General features: G+C 43.8%; 1 protein-coding gene across 1 annotated transcript; it reads right to left on the reverse strand.

Annotated features, from left to right (window-relative positions):
• Positions 1–154: 154 nt before the first annotated feature.
• On the reverse strand, positions 155–22,717 carry LOC6644335 (cadherin-related tumor suppressor). The gene is made up of 8 exons (XM_002066622.3): positions 22,625–22,717; positions 13,992–19,528; positions 10,699–11,007; positions 10,397–10,630; positions 10,132–10,333; positions 9,756–10,066; positions 3,348–9,631; positions 155–3,288 (listed from the first exon to the last, which is right to left on the reverse strand). Exons 2-8 carry the CDS (start codon positions 19,428–19,430, stop codon positions 639–641), a joined length of 15,429 nt encoding a protein of 5,142 aa, XP_002066658.2. The 5' UTR covers positions 19,431–19,528; positions 22,625–22,717; the 3' UTR covers positions 155–638.
• Positions 22,718–23,982: the final 1,265 nt, after the last annotated feature.

Here is a 23,982-nt window from a genome sequence, read left to right on the forward strand (position 1 = left end):
TTACACTGCGCAGGACACACACACTCGCTCTCTCTATCAGTCTTTCTCTTTCTATTCCTCTTTTTCTCTCTCTACCAAGCAACAGTTGAGGTTCGAAACATGGCTAATGGGTAGCAACTTGGCTGAAAATGTAAAACGCATTTCATCATGAATGTAATTTGTAAATGAAAATTGTAAACTTTATTGGATCTTTAGTAGATTTTTGTGTAAACGAGCTGTCATGAGGTGAGGGCTTAGGTCAATAAGTTAGAAATTATGGATTTATTAAAATGTAGGTACTTAAATGGCAAATAAATATAGTCCATACTATTATCATAATATAGCACAAATTTACACAAAAAGGGGGAAAAACCTATTAGCTATCGAACGAAATGACAAATGTTGGCTAAAAATGCATGCATTCAAATCAGTCAAAATGATGCGTTTAGTTAGTTGCTGTTACTTTGGCCTTGATACAAGGCGTTGCAATTGTAAGTTGTACTAAATACAGATACGTTTTCGTTGTACATTCCGAAATTCAAATGGCATTACTTAACTTAACTTATGTGTGTATAGGGAAAAGTTATTACAATATTACACATTAAAATTTACACATATAGATTTTTATACGTATTTACGAGTATTTTCTAGTATTCCTCTCACACATACTCCTCGGGAGGTGCTTTCTTTACATTGTTATTGTTGGCGGGTATTCGAAGGGGCAACGTGGATGCGGCCTGCTGGGGGGATTGCTGTTGCTGCTGCTGTTGTTGCTGCTGAGAAGTTGTTGTTGTATCTGGTAGTTCGGCGATATCCTTGAAGACGCCCATCAAATTCTCATAGCTTGGACCCCAGTTGAGGAGGTATTCCCAGCCCAAAGTGGTGGCCGATGGCGAAGCTGCTCCATTGCCACCATTTGCCTTGCGATAAATGCCACTCAGATGGTTAGTGAGATCATCATCACTAGCCACCAGTGTGCTAAGCGATCCGCGAAACGAAGACTCAAAGCCATCGTAGGCATGAGCTGGTATCGGGGTCTTCACGCTGCTGGGATTCCGAGGATTCGTCTCACCACCGCTGAGGGCTCGTGCCACCGGGCTGCGACTATCCAGGATACTGCTCTTGCTGGTTGAGTACTTGCCATCGCCACTCAGACTGTTGTTGTCGTACTCAATCTCTGAGCAAGTAAAGCTATCGTTGCCGCTCTCATCCGTCGAGGTAGAACTATGGGCGTCCACATCGATGTTGTGAGCATCTAGGGTAGACACCAGGCTACATGTTGTGCGGGGCCGTGCGTTCAGTCGTTCAATCTCTTCGGCAGTCAGACCCATGGCTACAGTGGGAGGTGGTGCAACCTGTGGTGGCGGGACTCCTCCGCCAGTTTGACCAGATAGATGGGACATAACCGGACTGTTTAGGCTGCGTTCGCTATTGCTGTGCAGGACATCTTTGCCCACTCCGCCTGAACTGGTCGATGTGGTGGCCAGCAGAGCACTCTGCAATGGTTTGCCAGAGATGTCGTGCAAAGTCAGAATTCGCGGCTGCTGGGAACTCAACTCAGAGCTGGGCGATAAACGGGCCAGCGGAGTACTCTGATGCGTGCTACGTGAGACACTTGTAGACGATGGCACACCCTGACTCTGACTGGGCGGCACAAACGGAGGGGCACGTGTGCGTGGCGAATGACAGTGCTGCTGTGGCTGGTTGGCAGCATTTTGATGCTTGTGGTGCGTATAGGCGGACGGTGGTGAGGTAGCCTTGTATTTTCGCATGCCTCCGGCCTCACGATAGCCCTTGTAGTGATACACAATGTCAATATCGGATGGCGCAATGGAGCTGGCATTCTCCAAGTCGTAGTGCTCCGGATATTCTGAGCCCAAGTCCACAGAACTAGAAACATGATCGATGAGACCAGGGTGTAGGGGATGAGGGTTTGGCGGTGCCACTTCTCTTTCAATTATATCTGGCCGGGCACTTGGGGGCAATTCCTTGAACTTTTTCGTCAAATGCTCTGACCCAACACCGACAAGATGATGGCTAGACGGTCGCAGGTGCTGAGCTGGGTCACTGGCAGGCGGGGCTGGGGCATCTGTGGTATGCAAATTTCTTGTGGCCAACACATGGTCAACTTGGGCTTGAGGAGGCAAAGAGACACCCGGATGTTTGATCTTAAAACCAGGCACTCCGCAACTAAGGCTTCCAATCTTTTCCTGCTTTCCACGGAAGCGATAAATGACGTATGAACCCAAGATTGCCACCACCAGAATCACAAAGAATACAATGACCAAGGTGAAGCCTATACTTAAAGGATCGGCTACCTGTGCGGCATCGATGCCATTGTCTCGACTACATCCCAACTCCACTTTTCCATGCTGACGGACCTCTGGGAAAATGCTGCCAGATCCATTCAGTGGCTGCAGCTCATTGTTTATGGTGAAGTTTGCTATGCAACCACTGAAAACTTTCGATTCGTCGACCATTAATGGTGCACCGCCACCAAGAGAGAGAGTGCTCAGATAGGGATCTAGAAAATCATGCACTCCGGCAATGTCTAGTTCGTCACCCACGCGTTGTCCATCGATGATTACGCGTAGACTGCGACTCTCACTCAGTAGACTTACATTGTGCCATCGTCCGTCGTTAAGGGGCTTCTCTGATTCTACTGTCATGTTGATAATCAAATGATTCCTGGAGTAATAGGCCAGCTTTCCGTTGTTAAGAGAAAGCGATGTAAACATTTGATTGGTAGCCGAATAGAGAATCAATCCATGTGACTTGTAAGTACGGAACATAAGACTAAGCATTCTAGGTGATTCATAGATTTGCGAAGCTGCGGTTATATTGTGGCTCCTCCTTTGTCGCATTAGGCCACTGCCCATTGACCAGGCATTGTTTTTGCTATAGAAATTGTCAAGTAGTTGCATACGACGATGCAGTTCGGAGATTTTGAACTCTAGATAAGCGCCACCACTTAAAGTGACTGCTTCAAGGGACTCTATACAATCCGGTGATTGCAATTGGCCCTTGCCGGCGCATTGACACAACACACTTGACCAGCGATCGATGCAACGGCCCACTTCCCCACAGCGCTCACTGGCTAAAGCAGGCTGACACATTTGACGATGGCAACCAGCTCGAATGCCGCTTTGCTGGAGTGGTGTGCTAAGGTTCAAAGCCCGTCCTGCTATATGGACACTATGCAGGCATCCCACGAAGTCGTCACTATGCACTTGCCCAGGACGCTCCAAGACAGGATCCGCAGAGGCTAAGCCGCCAATGAAAAGCGGTTGTTTGTTAAAGTTAAGAGTGCTGCAAAAGAATGGAATGGATTAGTTTTTGACTATGCAGTAAGAGTAAGGATTACTTACCCCACGGGACCAACTGTGTCTGCATAGCAATTATAGTCGCCTGGCGAGCACTCGGCACATACATCTCCATCTTCAGAGCACTTGGCCACACTCAAAGACATGACACGGCCATTGCGGGTAGCGGTTATCTTATGCCAATTTCCATCTGAGAGGTTCTTGCCCGTCGAAACAGAGCTGATGGCAGTGCGAGCTCCACCCGACAAGAACTGGGCACGTCCGTCGAATAGTTCGAGTGCTATGAAGTCTGATCGTCCACCGCTTTGAAAGCCATAGTTGTAAAGCAAAAGTGCATTTGGCTTAGTTGTGGCAAACACAATGGATAAATCATTGGTTGTGACATCCAGAGCCGGGAAAGTCATAAAGGAGAGCGTCTCAAAGGTGTAGCTGAAACGCTCGCAGTGACGTCCATAACGTCCAGACGTGCAACTGCACTTGTAGCCAGGTTTCAGGCTGACACACAAACCACCATGTAGACAGGGATTGGGACGGCATGAATCGGCCGCGCTTTCGCATTGGTTGCCTCGGTAGCCAGGTCTGCAGAGGCAGAAGTACGAGGATCCATCTGGACTTCGCTGGCAGCTGCCGCCATTGTGACAGGGTTTGCCCAAGCAAACATCACTTCGCTCCCGTTGACATTGCTTGCCATCCCTATTGGCCGGACACACACACTGATAGTCGTTGTCCAAACGACGGCATTGGGCTTGCATCTGACAGGGATTGGGCAGGCAGGGATCCTGTCGCCTGTGACACTGTTCGCCGGAGAAACCATCGGAGCAACGACAATTGTATTCATGGAAAATGCGAGGCCCACTCAAAACCATTGTCGGGCTATCAATGATGCGATAGCTCTGCCGATCATCGGTCAAACGAAAGTCGGAGGTGCATAGTCCACCATTTCCGCAGAGGCCGGGCTCATCATTACAGGGCTCATAGCCGATGATTACTTCCTTTTGTAGCAATTCAGAGAGTGTTGATCGTTTCTCACGCAGGCGATCGATAACCTGACGCGATGGCTTGTAATTCAGCTTCGAAGAACGCACCGCCAAAAGAACTTCTAGACTGCTAAAGTTACCAGGATTATCGACTAAACTGTAAATGAATATGTCCTCAGTGAAGCGTGATTTCAGCATCTCCAGCGAAGATCGGTAGTAGTGTGCCAGGAACTGAGACGCTGTCATATTTCGCACCATGATGGATACCGTATTGACTAGTGTCAGGTTGTCGAAGTGTTGATAGTCGACGGTTAGCTTTGAATTCACATCGCCATGTTTACCATCGTTGCCAGTGTAGCTGAATGTAGCATCCATTGGAGATGTCTGGGAAGTGGAATACAAATCGCAGGCACGCGGAATAATCAATTGAACTTGACCCTGAGATTGCAAGCGGCAATTGTAATCGCCCACCAGATCCAAGTCGTTGGGATGTATGTCGGCCAGTTTGATATTGACAGGTAATTCACCATTAAAGATACCAACAAGCACCTGAACATTCCGAGATGACGACGGATTGTCATTCTGATCCAGAACATTTATGATTAAAGTATGTGTGGCTCTTAGCGGTGGTTTCCCGCTGTCCTCCACTTCAATAATGACCTCCAGAGTGGGTGTAGCTTCACGATCAAAGCTAGTAGTAGACTTAACTAATCCAGTTACTTTGTCAATACTTAGCCATGACTTGTGTGGACCTCCCTTCAAATAATATGTGAAGGGTCCTCCGTTATGCGGTAAGTCTGGATCAGTGGCAGCGAGGGTCATGATTGATGTTCCAGGCGGTTCGTTTTCAGCTATATAGCCTTGAAGAGCCTCTGGTGCAAAAGTGGGTCCATTGTCATTTACATCCGTGATGGTAATTGTAAGCTCAGCGCTGCCTGTTTGTGGCGGCAGACCCGTGTCAATTGCTCCTATAATCAGATTATAATGGGCTATAGATTCACGATCCAACAGAGCTGCAGTTTTAATCTCTCCCGAATGTGCATCTATGCGGAAACTCTGATTGAGATTTCCGTTAATTATGGAGTAGCTGAATTGGTTATTCTGCAGTCGTACATCCTTATCTATAGCCTTGACTGTAGTGACCTTACTGCCAATTGGAGTTGCTTCCGATATACTCGCTGTATAGAATCGTTTAATAAACTCAGGCGGATCGTTGCCATCTTGTATGGAGATGTTTATTTGTGCCTCATCCGTATCATTGCCTCGAATACTGCCGTAGTTCTTGGCTATAACAGTCAGCACCACCCGATTCTGGGTTTCGCGATCCAAGTGCCGCGAAACAAACAGCACTCCTGTGTTCGTATTAATGCCAAATCCTTTATCATTGCTAGAACCCACAAGCAGATAGTAAACTCGACCATCTTCACCCATATCCTTGTCTGTGGCTTGGACGGCACCTACCGATGAGCCTATCGGGGAAGTCTCAGAGACATCGAAATGGAAAACGGGTTGCAAGAAGTGTGGGTAGAATTCGTTGACTCCGAGAATATGAATATACAAAGTGGCATAGCTCTCCATCGTTGAGTCGGGATTTTTGGCCTTCAGTTGAAGTGTGTAAGTGCGTCGCTCCTCATAGTCGAAGATGGCTGCCGATGATATTATTCCAGTGGTAGAATTCACACTGAAGAAGTGACGATCTGTGCCGCTTGGAAGGAATGCATACTGAATGATAGCATTCTTGGGTGAATCCTTGTCCGTGGCATGGGCTTGGAAGACGAATGTGCCTGTTGGCTTGTTTTCGGCAATGTAGCTATGATATTCAGTTTGATTGAATACTGGGGGATTATCATTTACATCGGTTAATATGATCGTTAGGATGGCCGTGTCGGTTAACGATTTGAAGCCAAGATCTCTGACAGTTATATTTAGATGATACTCCTGAATAAGGTCGTAGTCGAGAGCGTGTTGTATTATTATGGCACCCGTTTGTTCATTCACACTAAAGTCCTGTCGCTCATTGCCACCAGAAATGCCAAAGCGTAAAATGCCGTTTGGTCCCAAATCTGGATCCGTAGCAACCACTGTAATTATTGTGGAGCCAATAGGTACATTTTCTGGCACAATAACTTGATACCTACGTGCCGAAAATTCTGGCGTATGACGGTTCTCACCCGTAACGATAATGACAACACGGGTCTGATCTGATTTTGGTGGAACTCCACGATCAATAGCCTTAACAGTGAGCTCGAATCGTGAATTGGGCAAGACGTCCAGCAGAGGCTTGGCCAATGTTATCCAGCCATCGTGCTTATTAATGCCAAAATAGGCACTTTGATTTGCACTAACCAGGGCATAGTCAATCTCGTTGTTACTGCCTGAGTCCTTCTTGTTATCGGTGGCATGAACACGTACAATACGTTGACCCGGACGTGCGTGCTCCGGAAGCGGCGAAAGATATTCGGCCTGCTCGAACTTCGGCGGACTATTGTTTGAGTTTACAATAGTGATCTGGACCATGCACTCCGAATAAAGCGGGGGCTTTCCATTATCGGTGGCCAAGATGGTAAGTGCATAAATATTCTCCTCATGGGACCGCTTGTATTCGATGCGCTTCTTGCTGAATATTTCACCAGTGCCTGGATCGATGGAAAACATTGGAGATGGCTGTTGCAACGAATACGAGATAACCGAATTGGGTCCCTGTTTATCCCGATCCGTAGCTATGATCTGTCCCACAAAGGCCACCGCATGCTGCAATTCGGGGAAACTAAAGCTATAAAAACTGTGCTCAAACTCCGGGGCATTGTCGTTTTGATCTTGTATGGTGATAGTAATGGGTGTCTCCGCCCGCCAAGCTCCATCGGAGGCAACAACCTTCAGAATGTATTCATCCTGCTGCTCTCGATCCAGATGTCCAGCCACTGTTATGTTCCCGCTTTGAGGCTCAATCTTGAACTTGTTTCCAGGATTCTCGCTAAATGTATAACTAGCATTCGCATTCGCTCCAAGATCTAGATCAGAGGATGTGACCCGGATGACGAAACTGCCAAGTTCTGCATTTTCCGTCACATTCAGAGAAAATAATCGAGTAAACTTCGGTGGATTGTCGTTCTTGTCAAGTAAATGGATCATCACACTAGCCGTACCCGTCAGTTGGGGCACACCCTGATCCACTGCCTCAACGACCAAAGCATAATCTGCCAATTCTTCACGATCTAGGCGCATCGTAGTGTAAATCTCGCCAGAATCCTCGTTTATTTCAAAAGTCCCTTCGTAATCGTTCTTCAGCCTATAGCTTATTTCACCATTATCGCCTGAATCGCGATCACTGGCCTTGATTACCACAATCATTTGCGGTGGCGACTCCTCCTCCAGCACTTCGACATTATAGATGAGTTTCTCCGTGATGGGAGGATTATCATTGGCGTCGCTCACATTGATAGTCAAGGACATCACACTGCGCAGACTTGGCTTAATGTCAGAGTCAGAAGCCTCCACCCAGATCTCATATTGATGGGCCAATTCATAGTCCAGACCATCTTTACCAACAGTAAGAGCTCCGCTTGTCGGATCTACGTTTACGGCATTGCCTAAGTTTCCCCCAGCTATGGCATAACGCATTGCTCCTTTCTTCGGCGAAGTGGCCGACACTTTGGCAATCATTTTTCCAGGTGGCACATCCTCCGACAAAGTGAACTGAGTCTTTGCCATATATGAGTAGACTGGAAATAGTTCGACAGGTCGCTGCATTATTGTCAATTGAGCCATCGAGGATTGCGGCATTTCTCCTTGATCCATGGCATGAATGTTGATCGAATAGACCGTACCAGACTCCAATTGCATTTTAGTTTTAATAACACCCGTTTTTTCATTGACAATAAAATATTGCTCATCTTGGCCTTTTAGCTTGTATTGAACTCTTGCATTCACACCTTCGTCCAAGTCCAAAGCTTTGGCGCCAAACACAAATCTGTCCGGACCCATTTTATCGGGTACTGCGATTTTGTAATTGCTCGAATCAAATTGGGGCACATTGTCATTGACATCCACAACCTTTATGGTCAGGTTGACAGATGTGGCCCGCGGTTCGGTAATTGAACTATCCTGGGCCATAAGTGTCAATCGGTAAGTGTCTGTTTCTTCGCGATCCAAGAGAGCCGCAGTTGTAATTTCGCCTGTGTCCGTGTTGATGTGGAACCGAGTCATATGCTCACCTAACAGGTTGAAACGTAGTTTGGCATTTAGCCCTTCATCCTTGTCAGTGGCCTTTGGCTGCAAGACGACAGTGCCCACAGGTAGATTCTCCTCGATACTCGCATGATACGAGTTAAGCTCAAAGACCGGCCCATTATCATTAATATCCTGTACCTCAACCCGCACAATTCCACTGCCTGTTAGAGGGGGCAAGCCTGTGTCCATGGCCACCAGGGTCAAGATGTATTCACTCTGCGATTCACGATCCAGTGGTTTTAACAGTGATATTTCACCCGTCGATGCATTGATGCGAAACAGATCCGAATTACCCTCCTTGAGGAAATAACGCACTTGGGAATTGAGCGGCGGTGTGTCTGCATCGTAGGCTTTTACAGTGAGTACGTAGCCACCATTTGGCGGCACCGTGTTCTCCATGACCCGTGCCAAATAGGGCGAATCGAGGAAAGTGGGTCGATTATCGTTGATATCAAGTATACTTATGGTCAGCTCTGCCACATCGCTAGCACTATTCTCTATGGCACAATCCTCAGCACGCACTGTGAGTGTGTAACGGGCCTTTCGCTCGTAGTTTAGGTTCTTGGCCACACGCACCACACCCGTATCCTCCCCGATGCTAAAGTCATGGTTCTGATCTCCCGTCAGTATGGAGTATCGAATTCTTCCATTGGCTCCCTCATCCACATCCGTGGCAGAGACCTGCAACACCATGGCTCCAATGCTTGCATTCTCGGCCACCGATGCGGAATACTGTTTGGGATCAAACACTGGACTATTGTCATTTTCATCAAGAATTCTAATCAGCAGTCGAGTAGTGGTCGATTGGGGCGGTTCCCCGCGATCCTGTGCCGTTATATTCAGAACATAGCTGGAGCACAATTCGCGATCCAATGCATTAACTACGCGCAACAGTCCATCGGTGGGATTAAGTGAGAATGGAAGGTCGTTGTCATTGCTATCGGCATTTGCTTGGTCGGTATTGAGCGAATAGTCAATGTAGCCATTTCGTCCCTCGTCGTAGTCGACTGCTTTAACTGCCATTACAACCGTATTAATGGACACATTCTCCATGACCGACGTCTCGTTTGCGGAAACAAATACAGGCGCTTCGTCATTGACATCTTTGATCAGGATCGTTACCTAGAGAGAAGGAAGAGAAATGTGATTTCCTTTAAGTGCCAACTGATTGACTGATAATCGACAACGATAAGAGAAGTTGTCTCTTTAATTAATTAGGCCCAATGAAGAAGGCACTCTCCCTTACCTGCACCGTCGATGATAGTCGCTGTTGTTTCTGATGAGCCAAGAAGTATTGCTGCTGCTCTTGCTGAGGCGTTACAAGTTGATGGTGATACCGTCGAGGTGAACGATACTTTAGTTTCAGCTGTGTCTCTTCGATTTCGTTGAACGAGGCCATTTCATCGGCACAATCACGAGCAGTAACTGTTAGCGTATAGGAACCACGCTGTTCCCGATCCAACTGCCTGCGAGTACGTATAGTTCCGTTGCTGCTGATGTCAAACTCATTTTTGTCATCCCCGGCAGTTATGGTGTACTCAATGAGGCCATTGTTACCTAAGAGGGGGTTAGAGATTATGATCCAAATATATTCGCTTACTAATAATCAGTGTTCCACTTACCCGAGTCAATGTCCTTGGCGGATACAGTTACCACCTCCATGCCTATGGGAACATTTTCAAATATTTCGCTTGAGTAGCTCATCGGATCGAAAATAGGTGCATTATCGTTCAAATCAAGGACATTGCAATAGACTGTAATTGTGTTCGATAGACTGGGCTGACCATTATCCTGAGCCTGTACAAGTAATATGTAATGTTGCACCTACAAAATGAGAGAGAAGTTTGTGAAAAGCTCCTCCGATGTTACTTCATTTCGATCAATTACCTCTTCATAGTCCAAACGAGCTGTCAGTGTCAGCATTCCCGTTTGCGGATTCAAGCTGAATACATCGTTGGCCCAATCGGACACCACTGTATATGACACTAGACCATTCTGACCAAGATCGTTATCTGTGGCCACCACTTGGCCCACTTGAAAGCCTTTTGGAGCATTCTCTGGTATGTCAAAGGAGTAAACAGTCTCATCGAACATGGGGGGATTATCATTGGTGTCGTTGACCTAAAAACAAAATATTGTGGCTTATTGTAAGGGGAATATATCGTACAACATGTGATGCAAAAACTTACTTCGATAATTATATTAGTTTCTGTATATTGAACACCATCGCTTACTCGAATCCGTACATCATATTTACTCTTTGTTTCGCGATCCAATGTATCGTTCAATATCAGATTTCCTGTTGTCGGCTCCAATAGGAATTTTCCATTATGACCGCTGACTAGCGAGAAGGTGATTGATCCCAAAGTGTCCGGATCTTGGGCTCTTATTGTGGCAATGGTGTGTCCAATTTCAAGATCCTCGCTGACATTAAAAGCAAATGGCATATCCAGGAATTCGGGTGGACTATCGTTCTTATCCAAAATGGTCACTTTGACCTGCAAAAATTGAAATAGTAAATTGAAAAGAAGCGCACACTCGCTCACACACACACACACACACACACACACAACACATACACACATTGCTCGTTGACCCATAAGTAAACTGACTATTGATGTCCATTTTTGTGTCAATCTCATGTCTAACAGACTTGTTGTCCAACTCATTCAGAGTAAAGGACACACTCCAAAGACCGCATCCCATGTAGAATGTACGTGTACGGTGTGTATGTAATAAATAAATTAGCCATATCGAAAAATAAAACGCATGCTATGGCCTTTGGGGCCTAATATACAACTCTCTAGCCTTATTTGGTTCGGATGCGCTTACCTACATATACATTATATGTTCATATGTGCGAGGTGTGTCTAGGAAGTAAGAAAACTTTAATTTTACCAGCACTTGTGGTAATTTCCCCAGGATAGCAGATTTCTAAGTGACGGTGAATTTTATGATATAAAAATTAAATTTTAGAACTGTTTGTTTTTACTGTACAATTCTGAAGATGAGGTAGACAAAACAAGTTTATATAAACGTCAACTAAAGTAATTCCTGGAAGACTTGTATCTAAGTATCTCAATTGAAACACTGATTTCAGTAAGCAGAACTGCATATAACTTATTGATTAAAGATCGTTTTTTAGGAAGTGTGTTTATTTTGGATCGATAGGGCAAAGGCACAATAAAATCTCATGAGGTAACTTTCCCAATTTGGCTAGTTTAAAATATTAAGGACATTGACTTTATGAGACATTGAAAAGGAATATTTTATTTGATAAACCTAGTTGAACGGTGTTGTTATCTACTTTAGTTTCAAGTAAAGTAGTGCTTAAGAATCAATTGGAATCGAAAACCAATTAGTTTTAAATTTTAATTAAGAATAAAAATCTGTATACCAAATTTTATCACATTCACTTTATGGCCCGATATGAAATCTTAGTTTTCAAGAACACCTCGTTCATATATACATATGTATGTACGAGTATATGTTAGTATATATTCAATGAGTTAGATGGCCTCTTCAAATCGAGTTGCGTCAAAATGTTTTCTGCTTTTCTCTCTCTCTCGCAATTTTCTCTCCTTGTGTCGTAATTCCTCATCTTGACCTCTTTCGAATCCATTGTAGACAGACTATGAACTTTCACACTGCAGCATCTTAGTTGTTCTGGCTCATGTTCTACTTATTTATGTTCAGATCATTTTTAACGACATGTTACACATACTTTTTTTGTCACACACATTAAACACAATTTCGAAATGGATATTGTACCTGTGCGTGTAGCTCAGCTTAACTACCTAAACCATAAACTATGCTCCACTGACGTTAAGGGAATAAATCTTGTTAAGTTAAGTAAATTAGGATCGTGCTGTTCAGCTAGTGTGGCGGTTCAAGCTATGCAGTGGAAAGTCGCTATAACGATTAGTGAATAGTGAACAATGAAACCTCTCAATAAGCAGAAATCTGTGGACATATGGAATTTTATTTTCAATTTTTCCCTTTTTTAATTGAAAAAGGGCTTTCATTTTATATATTTTTTTTTTGGAATAAAAATCTCTCCAAACTTTATGCACAAGTGTTAAATAAATTCTGTACAAAATCTAATGTCTTTGGCTGTGGTAGTTTTCAAAACTGAAAGGCAGACAAAATTAATATATTTTTTGTTATCTTAATTGATAAATTTATTGGTGGCCATTCTAGTTATAAGGACTACTCAAAAACGACAGCAACTTAAACGAATTTATAGAAAAGTATAATTGAAGTGACAAACGAGGGGATAAGGTGATCTCTAGCCTGAGGAATTTGTATATAGAAAGTTCACTTAGATGAAACTAGTCTACGCATTGCCCGAGGGCCATTTTATGTCCACTCAAAACGGCTTGCCATAATGGAAGCTTTCACTGTACTTGCAACACAATCAAAAGCATTTAAAACTCAATTAATAACGACTTGTAGATGATTGAACTAATTGTGGCGATTGTCAGCAATTTAGAAAATTTCACTCCACTTGATTCTAAATTCTATACATTTCTCTTGGTTTCCGTTGAGCCTGGTTTTATTGGCAAGCATTTATTGATGGTAATGGGCCTTGGGCTGGAAACGGATGAAGAAATATTTTTCCAAAAATTAACGCAGAAGAAAGGAAAACATGGCAATCGTTTTAAATCAATGCAGCAGCCATGAATTGATTGAAACACTCTTCGCACGCAAGGGTCAGACAGCGGAACATTTTATACAGATAAACAAGAATATATATGTATGTATATATGTTTTAAGGTATATGTAGGTATGTTAAGCTCCTTGGATGCAAGGAGAGAGAAACTGGAACTATAGACATTTGCATGAGCACATTTTTGGCATACCTACGCATACAGAAGAGAGAGAGAGAGAGAAAGAGAGAGATCAGTCCACCTAACCTGGCCAACACAAAGAGGGAAAGAGAGAAGCAATGACTGGTTCTTTTAAAACCAGTAAAAGGTGCTTTAGGTTTTTTTCTTCTTCTTATTCTGCGTCTCTTTTTTTTTCTTGGACTCTTAAATGCCCTACACAAACAGAGGAGTAGAAATCAGAGCTTGGATCCCTGCCATCATGGCCATAATTAAAGGCATCTGCCAATGAAGCAACTTATTATAATTTTATCCCTACGGCTTCATGGGTCGTGGTCCTGGTTCGTCCGTGCGTCTCCTCTCCCTCCATCTCTCCGACTGTCTGTCTGTCTACTCATTCAGTAGCGCATCGTCTGTGCCAATGTATTTGTTAATTTGCATGCATACCGAGACACTGCCTCCTGTCTCCTGCCCTTCGCTACCGCCCTGTATGAGTGTGTGTGTGTGTGTGTGTGTGTGTGTGAGTCTTGTCTGTTGTCTTTCATGTAATCAACATTTCATATCAGCGCAAGACATTAAAAGCGCATTAGTGCATCCCAACCTGCTCTGATAAGGACCCAAGAGCCCTTGTTTCCATAAGAAAAGGCAAGACTTACCTTTGTGTGCGCTGTACGCGGCTGTCCACCCAATGCGATGGCATAGACCTCCACTTCGTAGTTATCGAAACCAGCTTCACGATCCAATTCGACTGCTGTCGATAATATTCCCAATTTGGCATCAATATCAAAGAGACGATCCACTTGCCCCGACGATCCGGGTTCACTTGTTACGTTGGTCATGTAGTACTCGATCTCGGTGCCCTCCAGATGCGCTGTCACCGTCAATATGCTGGTGCCAATGGGTTCATTCTCATACACCGACCCAAAGATGGCATCATGTTGCTCGAATACGGGTACATCCTGTCCGGTATTTCCGGGAGTTATGATCGTTATATATGTCTCTGAACTTTTGCGTTCGCTCTGGACTGCCTCATCGGTGGCTTTTAAGGCCAACTGATAGCGAATTTCCCGTGGAGCGGCTGAACTTGGAGGACGGAACGTTATATGCCCGGTGTTGCGTTGCAGTTGAAAATGATCGTGCTGACCTCCTACGATCTCATAGGTGACCAGGCCATTGCTTGAGGAATCGGCATCACGAGCCAACACTTGCATCACATTCCCGCCACTGATGGGCAAAATAGCTGCGTTCATTGAGACAAAAATCGGAGCATTATCGTTGATATCCTCCACAATGACGGTGACCAATTTGGCCGTGGACAACTGATGCTGTGGCGGCAATGCTCTGTCGGTGGCCACCACTGTGAGGCGAAAGGTGTCAATCGACTCTCGATCAATTTCTCGCAAAGTATAAATGACACCTGTCTCGGTATTGATACCAAAATGTCTTCCACCTCCTGTGCGCTCTTCAGTTGGCTCCTGCTTGCTAATGGCATAAGTGACCTTGCCATTTAACTCCGAATCGGGATCATCTGCCGTTACTGTGACTATTGGCGTCTTTAGGGCTATTCCCTCCTTGATTTGTCGAACAATTGCGGTGCTTGGAAAAACGGGAGCATTGTCATTATCATCCACAATCAGAACATTATAGAGTAGAGTAGTGAACAGTGATGGAGTACCACAGTCGGAGGCAGTTATGTTTAGAGAATATCTGGTGATATCCTCATAGTCCAGCGACTTATGTAGATACAAACTGCCGCTAATGCTGTCAATGTGGAAGGTGTCGCGACGATTACCCGCTGTTATGCTAAACACCACCTGACTATTCAATCCTTGATCCGCATCACTGGCACGAAAACGCATCAGTTCGGTGCCGATAGGACTGGTCTCCGGAACGGAAACCTCACTGCTCGATTGGGTGAACTCGGGGGCATTGTCATTCTCATCCAAAACCACAATCGTGATGGTAGTATTCGAGCTGAGAGGTTGAACCAAAGCAGCATCCCTGGCCACAATTGTTAGGACATGCAAATCTTGAGACTCTCTATCCAAATGGCGGGCCAAACTCAATTGACCTGTGGCACTGTCCAAGTTAAAGTGCCCACCCTCATTGCCACTAAATAGAGAGTAGTAGACGTCGCCATTGAGACCCTCATCTGCATCCTGGGTGAAGATGTGTATAATGTGTGTACCCTCCGGTGATCCTTCCGACAGTGTGACATGATAGGGACCACGCAGAAATTCTGGAGCATTATCATTGACATCTGTGATGATCACCTTGACCTTGACTTTGTCTTGAAACCGCTGCGGCTGTCCATTATCTCGGACAATGGCATCCAGTATTAGATAATTTACATTGCCATCTCCACCGCCAGTTCGCCGATCTTCATCATTCATTTTGCTGACCAATGCTTCCCGATCAAAAGATCGTAGGGTCTTGATGAATCCGTTTCTTGTGTCAATGGTAAAGTCTTGTGTCTGTGTGGCCAGATAGAAGCTCAGTTCGGCATTGCGTCCAATATCCTTATCCACGGCCGTGAGTTTGCCCACGAAGGTGTCAGCCGGTGCGTTCTCCGGAATGCTGAATGTGAACGTGCTATTTGTAAACTGTGGCGCATTATCGTTTTCATCGAGGACATGAATAACCACTGGCACCTGGGAGGAACGCGATGGATAACCAGCATCTTCACAGGCAACGGTCAAAGCATAATAGTCCCTCTCCTCACGATCCAATGGAGAGCGTACAAAGAGATAGCCATCGGGAAAGATGCCAAAGACTTTATCGCCATTCCCCTCAATAATGGAATACGAAATGCGAGCATTCTCACCCACATCGCTGTCCGAGGCAGCCAGTCCAAAGAAGCGAGCATTCACCTTTGTGGACTCCAGCAACGAGGTCTCATACGATGTGTGATCAAACACTGGAGTATGATCATTTACATCGACTATGGCTATCGAGAGCGAGAGCTTACCAAATAACGGAGGAGAGCCTCCATCTGTGGCCATTAGCTCGACACTTAAAATGGAGTTTGGCTCCGAACGTATGGGGCGCTGCAAGTATAATACTCCCGTGACTGAGCTAATACGAAATAGTTCATTCGGATTGTGGGTTAGATTGTAGGTAATGCGATTATTATTGCCCGTGTCGCGATCTCTGACACGTGGTAGATAGATCTCTTGACCCACAGCAGTATTTTCGGGCACTGATATCAACATACTGGGAAGATCCTGGGCAAAGCTGGGTGCATTATCATTAACATCAATAACGGAAATGCGGACCAGGCATTTGCCGTAACTGGAAAAATCGGGACTGCTGGCTAATATGATTAACTGATAACTGGCTTGAGCTTCGCGATCGATGGGTCGTGCCGTGGTTAAACGTCCAGATTTGCGATCGATGGCAAAGTTCTCGTTTTTGTCGCCTTGCAAGATGATGTAGTCCAGAGCAGAGCCCTTTACCTGTACTACTCCCACCTCGCGACCCAATTGAGGTGGCTGCAACTCGTGATCCTCAACAATATGAAACTCATAAGAGGAGGGGTTAGAGACACTGCACTCAAGAATTTCGGTTTTCGTTCTCACAACCACATGCACAATGGCATCCTGGGCACTGCGACGTTGGCCGGCATCGCGAGCCGAAATGGTGAGCCTATAGTGAGACATTAGATCGCTGCCATGGCCATGGCCAGCGAGAAGCTGCACAGAGCCCGTACTGGCATCCACATGGAAGAGACCCTCGCCACCTGATTCGAGAGTGTAGGCAATCGATTCCTTATCATTGTCCAGATCAGTGGCCGTGACATTCAACAGAGACTTTCCCCTCTCCGAATCGGAGCCGCTGCTAAGCGTGTAGATATAATGTTTGGGATAAAACTCTGGGCTGTTATCGTTGATATCTGCCACGCTGAGGTAAACAGTAGCTGTGGCCGATTGCGGTATGGGTGCTCCCTGATCGCGTGCAATCACCAGAATTTCATAATTCGCCATTGTCTCACGATCGAGTGTATGGCGCGTTGTTAATTGGCCTGTTATGGAGTCTATAGCAAATTGCTGGGGATACAAACGCTCCATGTTGGGTGCCAATTGATAGGAGACAGATCCATTCGTACCCTGGTCATGATCGGTGGCCATTAACGTGGTAATTACACTCTGAGGCGGTGCGTCTTCACTAAGAGTGACATTGATCTGCTGGTGCGGCCCAAATTGTGGCGCCTCATCATTCTCATCTAGAATAGTCACCTTGAGTTGGGTGTAAGCGTATTTTGGATTCGGTCCCCCATCACGTGCCGATATACTCAATTCCACACTATCCTGCACCTCTCTATCCAGGGGTTCCGATGTGACAATGAGGCCTGTGGCCGAGTCCATGGTAAACCATTTGAGTTCATTGCCCGATAAGATTTCATAATGAATCTGAGCATTGACTCCGGTATCCTCATCCGTTGCCGCAATGGAGGCCACAAAACTTCCCTTCGGAGCCAATTCGCTAAGCACTGCTGTATATTCGGATTTCTCAAACACTGGCTCATGATCATTCACATCGTTGACATCGATTATCAAGTGGGCAGTGGCCGATCGTGCCGGTATCCCGCCATCCAGAGCCACCACTGTCAGATTGTATTTGCTAATCTCTTCACGATCCAAAACTCCGTTGACACGGACTATGTGAAAGAGTGGAGTCTTGTCTAAACGAAAGTGACCCAACTCATTGCCAGAGACCAGGCGAGTGATGGTCTCCCCATTGGGCCCATCATCCGAATCAATCACAGAGACGGCAGCCACTACAGTGCCATTGGCGGCATTCTCATCGACTGTTGCCGTCTTGCCGGTGGGTGGAAAGTATTGAAATTGTATAATTGGATCATGATCATTGGTATCCAGTAGATTGACTGTGACATACGTGCGTCCATCCTGACGTGGTGAGCCGTGATCGCGAGCAAACACGGTGAAAACGCAACTCTTTTGAATCTTTAGTCCACTCGTTTGACTGGTGCGAGGGCAATTCAGATGCTCTGTGGTGGAAATAACACCCGTTTCAGGATCCACCGTGAACTGATGCTCCGTTTCGGCCAGATAATAGGTCAGCTTTCCATTATCACCCATATCACTATCGGATGCCATTACAGTCAAGACCGGAGTACCTGGCTGCACAGTCTCATTCAGATTGACACTGTAATCACTGTGATCGAAGATCGGTGGATTGTCATTCACATCCAGAATGGTTACATTCACCTGCAGGTAGCCCATTCGAGGCGGTGATCCCCCATCTCTCGCTGATATATTCAAATTGTAATAGCCCCTTGACTCGCGATCCAGGTTACCCGTTGTCTCCAAATGCAAATAGGACGTATCCCCGCTGGGATTTGTGGTGGTGACCAGACGAAATTTATGATCGACATTGCCATCGACAATCTCATACTGATCGGTCACACCGTTCTCCCCAGTATCTGCATCGGTGGCGGCATCCAATAGCAATCGAGTGCCAGCCATGGCGCTCTCTGAGAACGAGACCGCAATGCTGGGCTCTGGGAACTCTGGAGCATTATCGTTAATATCCAAGACCTGAATACGCACTTCGATGGGATAGGTGGGCTGCGAGGAGAGCACGACCAAATCGTAATGATCCCGCATGCCCTCCCTATCCAACACGGCATTCGTTTTCACCTCGCCCGTTATGGGGTCCAGTATGAATTCCCGCGGTGGTTCATTAAAGCGATAGGTAAATTTTGGTTTAGTCGGTATGAAACCGACCAAAGTGCCACGAGGCTGTCCCTCTAGCACCTCGAAATCGGCACTAGTGTCCACGGCCCGGGATTGCATCTCCCCCGACGATCCTCCTCCGTTCGGCGATGAGCTGCGACGACGTGGCGGAAAGGCGGCATATTGCTCATACGTTGTGGCATAACTGCGTCCTCGTGGCGCCAGCAACTCGATGCGCGAGGACTCTAATGCTGCCACTGATCCTGCCGCTAACTCCAAGGCGAACACTATTAGAAGTAGTGAAGTTGGCAGCAAATGGGACTGCATCTTTCGCGTTCTCGATATATTTTCACTACGATCTATTAGTTCACACAAATGTTTTCTTTTCAATTGTCTCATTTCTTGTCTCTCTCTTGCTGCTGTTCTTTATCTTTTCCTTGTTTGTGGCACTTCCTTTTTGTCTGCATTTTCGTTTGCGTCATTTTTTCATGAGATTTCTGCAAAAGAAAAAATAAAACAAATGAAATCCAATTAATTTTTGTGGAATTTGTTGATTAATTTCAATTAACAATACTTCATAATGCTCGCTTTCTCTCTCTATGTCTCTGGCCCTCTCACTCACACTCTAGTAGCCACTTTCATACTTCGTCGAGCAGAAAATTGATGTTCGCAATAAAAGCGTTAAACCGTAAAAATAACTTGGAAGTACTCAGTGGAAACCAACTGCAATCCAAGCTTCAATCTTCCCACCCATATTCATAAAAAAGTTGGACAACATATTCAAATTGATTGAATGCTAATGCCCTCTTACTTACTCAAACTAAAAAAAAAAAAGAAATCAAATCAAATTTAGAGGCGGCACCGATTAATCAAATATGAAATTTGAAATAACAAAAAGACGAAACCCCGAGAATTTCCATTTAAAACTGCGTGTCAGTGTTAGACTAAATTAATGTCTTCTGGGCAACAGCTTGTAAACATAGAAACATATATGTATACATACATATATAGTTATACCTACGCAATATACAGATGCATACATACATATATAGGAATATCAGACAAAAGGTCTTAAGAAGAAACAATTCGTTGTTGTTTTCTTTTCTTTTGAAAATCATATAAGAGATCTCAATAATGATCCAATGGACCAACACTAGAGCACGTAGTCGACCAAAAGCTAACCCCTATCCCTCTTAGAGTCTATGTAGATGAGTTGTCAGGTGGAACTAGTATACCCTTGGTTACCTTAGATATACTAACTAGACAAAAGCTATGACAGGCAGCATATAATATAGTTTCTGTCAGAATGTATGTTGGTTGCTGCGGTCCCACCTTGTTTTTTTTTTCTCTTTTTTTGTTACCTGTATCTATGTATCTATCTGTGTATCCCATGTAGATGAACTGTGGTGTAAATTTGTTGTTGCTTTTGTTGTTGTTGTTATTGTGGTTCTTGCTGTTTGAAGCTGTCTTTGTTGTTGGTTTCGGTTTTTGGTGTCTTGAAAGCTTTCAAAAACTGAAGCCGAACCCGTTCATTAATCTTTAAAATCTACCTGCTCTAATGGTATTGTTAGTTGTTAGCTCCTCTCGCTCTTTCTCTTTCTATATCTATCTTTCTCTCTCTGTCTATTTCTCTTCGGATTTTGTTGGTTTGTTTTGTTTATCAAAGATATTTTATTTGTAGCACATAACAGGAGAATAAGTGGGTTTCCATCTGTCTACATTTGGAATTCCATTTGCATTAGTAATATGCAACATTCTAAAAAAAAAACAACAAAAAATAAACCTTTCAAACGCCTTTCCTTAAATATTTATAGAAAATATCGAATATTGATTTATGCGTGACTTGTTTAAGGGAATCTTTAATTCAAATATTCTGTAAATTAATTGAATATTGATTTATTTGTGTGAACATGGAATAGTAATTTTTGTGTTAAAAGCAATCGGATGTAAGATATAGAATATAATCTATCCTCTTGCATGGATTTCGTTTAGTTTGTTTAATATTTAGTTCGTGAATTGTATGTACTATAAGTAGATATGAGATTAGCGTTTAATTTCATTTTTAAGAGCTGTCAAAAGCTGAGACAAAATAGAAAATTGAAAAACAAACTGCAACTTGCAGTCAGCTCAAAGGAAATTTCACTTTATAAGCTAATTTGTTTTCCTTTTAAGGTTTTTTTTTTCTTTTTGAGCTTCAACGGAAATTGAAATGTTTGCATAATTTTCATTTTATTTGTAGGATCATTTTTTATTTACTTTAAATATTTTCGAGTTTTTTTTTTTGGAAATTGCTTTGAGTTCAACAGAAATTTAAATATTTCCCACATTGAACAACATGCAAAGGGACAGAGAGAAAGAGATACAAAAAGAAAGAAAAAAGCAACAAAAACCGAAAACCATTTATTTGATTGATGTATGCATATTGTTCCTAACTTGTTTATCTATCTCTTTTACACTTTTCAATCGCGGTGCCATAGTGGACGGACTCCATACTATATATGGGGATATGCATATGTATGTATATATATAGTCGTATGCATGTATTATATGTATCTGGTTTCCATGCCCATTAATATCCAATGATGTTGATGGTTATGCGGGCTATTTTTCAGAGCTCATAAATACCAAAAGATAGCAAAGTATATACAAACATCCATATTACTACTACTACTAGTCAGAATATATTCTTCATCACCGTCATCGTTCACAGGCGAATAAGGATCCTTATTATAATTTGAGCTTAATCACTTTTTTCACTCATTGGCAAAAAAACGTGTTTTCTGTTTTTGTTGTTCACATAAATATATAAACATTTCCTTTTGCCTATAGCAAGGAATCTGTTTCATTAATATATGTAGATTATGGTATATGAATATCTTTGCTTTTCATTTTTGATGTTGGCTAAGTAACTGAGTGAAGGAAACAGAAATCTCTTAGCCATTACGTGGCAAGCGTTCAGTGTGCGGGTCGTTTTATGATCGAAACTCAACTTGGCTGGGGCTTTGACTTACAGCCTCCCAATATCTCCCCAACCACAACATTACATTGAGCAGAGATCGAGGAAATCAGGGCCCAGAAGGAGGGGGATAAGAGACAGCGAGAGAGAGAGATGGAGAGAGAGAGAGAGAGAGAGAGGGAGAGACAAAGGCCAACCTTTATTCAGTTAAGTCTGCCTACATTACCGTTGGCTTTGGCTTTGACTTATAATAATTCAACAATTAATCTCATTTGAGAGTTTGACTGTTGCTCTCTCTCTCTCTCTCTCGAGCTGTCTCCATCTTCCCCTCTCTCACCGTCTGTCTCTCCTTTCAATCATTTCAATGGAATGTATTTATTAAAATCATTCGTGATCTCTGTGTAGGCGTAAACTGAATACAGACTAAAGAAACTGTATTTGTCTTTAACCTATGTAACCACAAAGACAATAAAAACAACAACAAAACACTTGAAAAAAAGACACACACATCAAGGATAAAACAATTAAGAAAAAAAAAAACGCCCACATATTGAAAAAATAAAAAAATGTTACTATATTATCTGACTATATTTTTTTTTTTTTGTATCCACATTTGATTTCAATTTGAAAAACGTACCATAATTTTCTTTACATTTTCAAATGCATTTTGGAGGAGTGTTGGTGGGCGCACACTCTTTGGCTTCACACACACTGGCACACACACACACATACACTTATACGCAGCAGCATATTTTTCCTTTTTATTTATTTTTCTTATCTTCTTTTTTTTATTTTTTCTTTTAGCAAAACGTGTTTTGCTTCATTTTTTAAAGCTCTTTTTTTTTTGCTTGCTTGTTGCACTGCAACGTTGTTGGAATTTTTCACTTATAAAATTTTGCCAAAGCAACACACACTCTCACACACACATAGGCCTATTGGCCAGCTGCAGTTGTATGCATTTACTTGTATATTCCACTAGATTTTGGTTTAAAATAATTAACAATATATTTTTATTCTTTGTTGGACGCACCTTCACTTTTGTTTTGATATTCTTTTTTCTTATATCTTTTTTTTCTTGAAAGATTTTTGAAAAAAACACTCGAAACCGCGCGCCCGCAGACAATTCGATTTCTGGCTCGCTCAGTGGTCGCAACTTAACTGACTGACTGTGCCTGGCCTGTGGATGGAGCTGAGAAGAACTTGCAACCAAAAAAAGAAAAAAAAACAACAAAAAATTATGAACATAGCGGGAGCCTGTCCCTGTCTGTTTGGAAAAGCCGCCTGACAGGTTTAGGCCAAGAGAGAGAAATAGAGACAAATTTACAGAGAGAGAGAGAGAGCAGTGGCAAAAGAGCGATCGCCAGAGACTGAGTGAGAGAGAGAGAGAGAATGAGCAACTGCAAGTCGCCCGCATGTCATAAACGTGCCAAATGCGGTAGCTTGTCTCTTTCCCTTACTCCTCACCCTCAATCCCCCTGCTATTCAACAAGTCTACCTGCCACACATTTTTCACTTGTTGCAGTTTCGTTTTTCATTTTCTTGTTCGAATCTCTCGCTCTCTCTCTCTCTCTCTCGGTCTCTCTGTTTCTACAGTTTTCCTCTCTTTCCAGATCCCGATCTCAATCCCAAGCCCAAAACCAGATTCAATAGCCACCGGCGGCGACTCATACCTTCCAACTTGTATACCTCATCGCGCGCCTCCTTCTTGGGTCTTCTTATCGCGTTTATGCTCACTTCTTGGCCACGAGAACAAGAAATTCTTTTGCCTCGACTCTCTATCCAGGCTCTCCCTCTCTCTGTGTGTCTCTATGGGTCCGTCTCTTTGTGAAATTTTGTTGTTTAGCATAGAAACTGGTTTCAAATTAAAATTATCGCTGGTCATTTTTCTTATGGTTAGTTGTCGTTTACTTTAGCTCTTTTTTTTTCTTTCTTTCTTCTGTGTTTTTTTTTTGGAATTTTGTTGTTGGAGCTGCGTTTTACTTCCCCTTTGTCGTG

This window comes from Drosophila willistoni (genome assembly GCF_018902025.1).
Source record: "Drosophila willistoni isolate 14030-0811.24 chromosome 2R unlocalized genomic scaffold, UCI_dwil_1.1 Seg167, whole genome shotgun sequence".
NCBI lineage: Eukaryota > Metazoa > Arthropoda > Insecta > Diptera > Drosophilidae > Drosophila > Drosophila willistoni.